Source organism: Entamoeba histolytica, genomic scaffold (genome assembly GCF_000208925.1).
Source record: "Entamoeba histolytica HM-1:IMSS scf_1104750516887 genomic scaffold, whole genome shotgun sequence".
Classification (NCBI taxonomy): Eukaryota; Evosea; order Mastigamoebida; family Endamoebidae; genus Entamoeba; species Entamoeba histolytica.
Window position 1 is genome coordinate 1 of NW_001915487.1, and position 4,254 is coordinate 4,254.

Consider the following 4,254-nt stretch of genomic DNA (forward strand, 5'->3'; position numbering starts at 1 on the left):
TAATATATTCATCAAATAATAAATTCTAATAAGACTAAATAAATATTTGTTCATGTTATTACTATTTATTCTTATTCTTGTTTTATTCATTTGAATCATTTTATGATAAAGTCGGAATAAGAAACAAGTTAAAATGAATAATCAATAAATGATGAATATATTCTTAAAATAATAATGATTTGAATTATGAATTGAAATTATTATTCATTTCATTCATTATTGTTGTTATTGTTTATGATTTATTTATTAAATTGAATGTTTATTTAATTTTGTTGATTAAAATACAAAAATGACATGAATTTTAATTTAATATTTCATTTCATTCTATTTATTGTTGAATTTCAAAATACAATGATACATCAATATGATGAAATGAAGAATGAAATAATTGAGTCATTAAGAAATAAAATGAAAGATAATAATGAAAATAAGAGAGTATATTTAAAGAGAAGAACTTACATACATTTCATTCAATGTTTATATTTCTATTGATTATTGTAATTACTAATGCAACAGAAAGTATTAACAATAAAGAAGTAATTCACACACATATGTATTCAAAACAACATAAAATAATGTACAATTTATATAAAGCAGAATTAAAAGGTGAAGTAACAACACAAATAACCGATGAAGTACCAAAAAGTTCCCAACCAACAATTCAAAAAGAACAAAGGAGTGAAGAAGATACAAACACAAAAGAAGTTGGAAGTACATTAAATCCAAAGAATAACCCAGAAGATAGTGAAACAGGTAAATCACTAAATACAAATACAGAAAACAAAGTAGATAAAGGTGTTAATGAACCAGCAAAAGGAGGTGAAGTCAAAACAGAAAATAATGCAGAAACAGAAACAAATAAGCAAAGTGAAACAACTGATAAAAGATTAAATCCAGAAAGTAGTACAACAGGACAAGAAGAAACAACACCAAAACAAACTAACGCAGGAAGTACAGGAAAAGGAGAAGATCCAGTACCAAAAAGTGAAGGGGAAGTACCTTCTACAAAACCAGGAAGTAGTGATAGTGAAAAAGGACAAGAAAGTAACAAAAATGGACAAGGAGACAGTGGTGTAAACGAACAAGGAAAAGAAGGAAGTGGCACTGGTGCAGATAGTAAAGAAAAAGGAGAAATAAATGACAAAGGAAAAGAAGAAAAAGCAACTAATGAAAAAGATGGTGGAAATACGAAAGATAAAGAAGGAAAAGAACAAGGAAATAGTGTGACTGACGATGGACATAGTAATAAAAATGGTGAAAGTAACAAAGAAAAAGATGGAAATAGTGGAGAAACTGGGCAAAAAGAAGAGTCTGGAAAAAATGGAGTTGCTGGACAAGATGAAAAAAAATGGAAGTGATACAACCAAAGAAGAAAAACAAGACAGCAAAAATAATGACAAGAATGACGATAAGAAAAAAGCAGAAGATGAAAAAAGCAATGAACAAAAAGATGGAAATCAAGAAATAGATAATAGAAATAAAATAACAAGTAGTTCAGATAGTTCTGATAATAAACCAGATGATGATATAAATAATCATAAAAATCTTGATGGCGCAACATCTTCATTTCTTATTCTTTGTATTATCATCACCTTTTTATTCTTCTAATTGAATATATTTATTTTATTTCTAGTTTTATTAATAAGATAGAATAATACTTCATAAAACTAAATAAATAGATTCATTCTATGAGACACAACAAATATTATAAAAATAAATAACAAAAGAAGAAGAAATTCATATCAACTAACAAATAAAAAATGATAGAAGAATGTATGAAATATGTCTTATTTGTCTAGACAGAGATACATTGATCATTCCCATATTAATAACTATTACATTAATCATATTATGATTCATTTCACACATCACTTCAATCATAGTCATCATCATAAGTATTTAACAACATTTTCAATCAAAACAGATATTATCATAGTAGAAATAAATATCATAATAACACTCAAAGAATGTATAAACAACATCAAAATAAAACTCAAAACAGAAATAAAAGAAAAGAAAAGAAATGATAAAAATACAAAATCAAGAATAATGGAAAAGACTCTTTGAATAAGAAATTAAAATCATTGCACAACAAGAAATATATGAAATTAAGAAAAATAAGAGTAAAGAATATACATTATCAACAATATGGAGAAGATTGTATTTTCTTGAATGAGAAAAAGAAGTTGAAAAGAAGAAGATGATAAACAAAAGAGTCTAATTGAATAGATGATAAAATAATAAATGATTAAAGAAGATAAATAAGAGAAAGATATTTGAAGAATAAGAGAATAGATATGAAGAAGAGGAAAATGCAAATAAAATAATAAAATAATAAAGAAATAGAGAAAATAAAGAAGAGAATAGAAAAAGAACAGAATTATTAATAAATTAACGAAAAGATTGTGACATTAAAGAAGAAGTATGAGAATGAGATAAAACAATTGTGTTATAAAAGTATTTAAATAACATGGTTACTCTAAAAAGAAAATATCAGAAGTAAACAATCCATCACAATAATTATACTTCAGGAAATATAAAATATATAAATTAGAAAATAAAAACACACAAGAATAAAGATGAAGTAAATTTGAGTATAACATACTCATCTGAAACACAAATAGTAAATGATATCTCTCCACCAATGTTGTATTAGCTGATGAAATATCATCATGCGAAGATAATCTTTAAAAAGAAAGTTAATTCAGAATTTCATTGAAGAAATAGAAATTGAAAATAAAAATCACACCATTTGAATCAGATTATCAATAAAAACAATTGAAACAAACAAATAGAGAAGAAGAAATTTTAACACTTTATAAATGTTTTGTTTTGAAATTATTTGAAAGAAAACATAAAATGTCAACAATAATAAGAGTTAATAAAAAGATTAATACATGAATTTGGGCAACGAAAAAAAGCAAATAATTGAAACAGAAGAGAATGAAAGATATAAAAGAATAAAAAGAAAGTAAGAAGTAGAATATGATGAAGAAAGAATAAAAGTAGAAAGGAGAGAATATAAAAAGAAAGAAGATAAAGTGTAATAAAACAAAAGAGATGATAAAAGAAGAAAAGAAAGAAAAAAAATAAAGGATGCAAATTTTATTGAAACAAATAAAAAAAGTGCAAAATTTAATGATGCAAAAATTAATAATGCAAAATATTTAGCAACATATTTTATTGATGCAAAATATTTTGAAATAAAAATAAATCATCATTTGATATTATTATTATTTTATTTGATAATAAATTATATTATATATTAAATACATCATATTTCTTTATTATTTATCTTTCTTTTTATTATTTCATATATTAAATTATTATTTATTCATTTATTATTTATATTTCATTTATTAAATAAAATGAAAATGAAAATGTAAAATATCAATCAATTAAATATTCATGAATAATAATTTATTAATATTTAATAATTGAAATAACAAATAATAAAGTAGCAATAATGATATATTCAATATATTCTTTATTTAATTTGTTCAATATTAGATTATTCTATTTCATTATCATTTCATTGTCTTCATTATTTCATTTATTATTTCATATTCATTTATTATTTTTTAAAATCAAATAAACAATAATATTGATATTCATTCATCATATTCATTTAATATAATAAATATACACAACATTTCAGAATAAAGAATGAATAATTAAGAATGAAAATATTGATTTATTCAATATTTTATTCAACATAAAATCAATAAAACATATATTTTGATAATACACAAATGAAATAATAAAGAAATATACAATACTCAAGAATTAATAAAAAAGAAATAAAAAGAATAAATGAATATAAAATTGATAAATAATAGAAGAAAGAAATAGAAAAACAATGAAAAACAAATAATATAAAAAGAATATAAATATATAAAAGAATAAAAATAAAGTAGAAGAAGAATATAAAAATAATAAATCACAAAGATGTAATAAAAAAAGAAAGAAGAAATAAAAAGTGTATTTTTAATGTAAAAATTAGAAATATTCAATAAAAGTGTCTAATTTAATGATGTAAAATAATTAATATTATTTTATTAATGAAAAATATTTTATTATTTTTATGTTTATTATTTATATGTATAATTTCATTATGATGTTTATTATATAATCAATCATATGTGTTATGTTATTATAACATATAATAAGTGATAAAATATAAATGAAAATGATATGAATATATGATATAGAATATAGAAAAGAGCAAAAGAATAATAAGAATAAATGATAAAT

General features: G+C 21.3%; 1 protein-coding gene across 1 annotated transcript, besides 2 other annotated features; it reads left to right on the forward strand.

The window, feature by feature from the left end:
* Window positions 1-473: 473 nt before the first annotated feature.
* EHI_040060 (cylicin-2, putative) lies at window positions 474-1,358 on the forward strand (the record flags this gene model as incomplete). Its single annotated transcript, XM_001914378.1, has 1 exon — window positions 474-1,358. One exon carries the CDS (start codon window positions 474-476, stop codon window positions 1,356-1,358), a length of 885 nt encoding a protein of 294 aa, XP_001914413.1.
* Window positions 1,359-1,677: 319 nt separating this feature from the next.
* Window positions 1,678-2,182: a repeat region.
* Window positions 2,183-2,186: 4 nt separating this feature from the next.
* Window positions 2,187-3,092: a repeat region.
* Window positions 3,093-4,254: the final 1,162 nt, after the last annotated feature.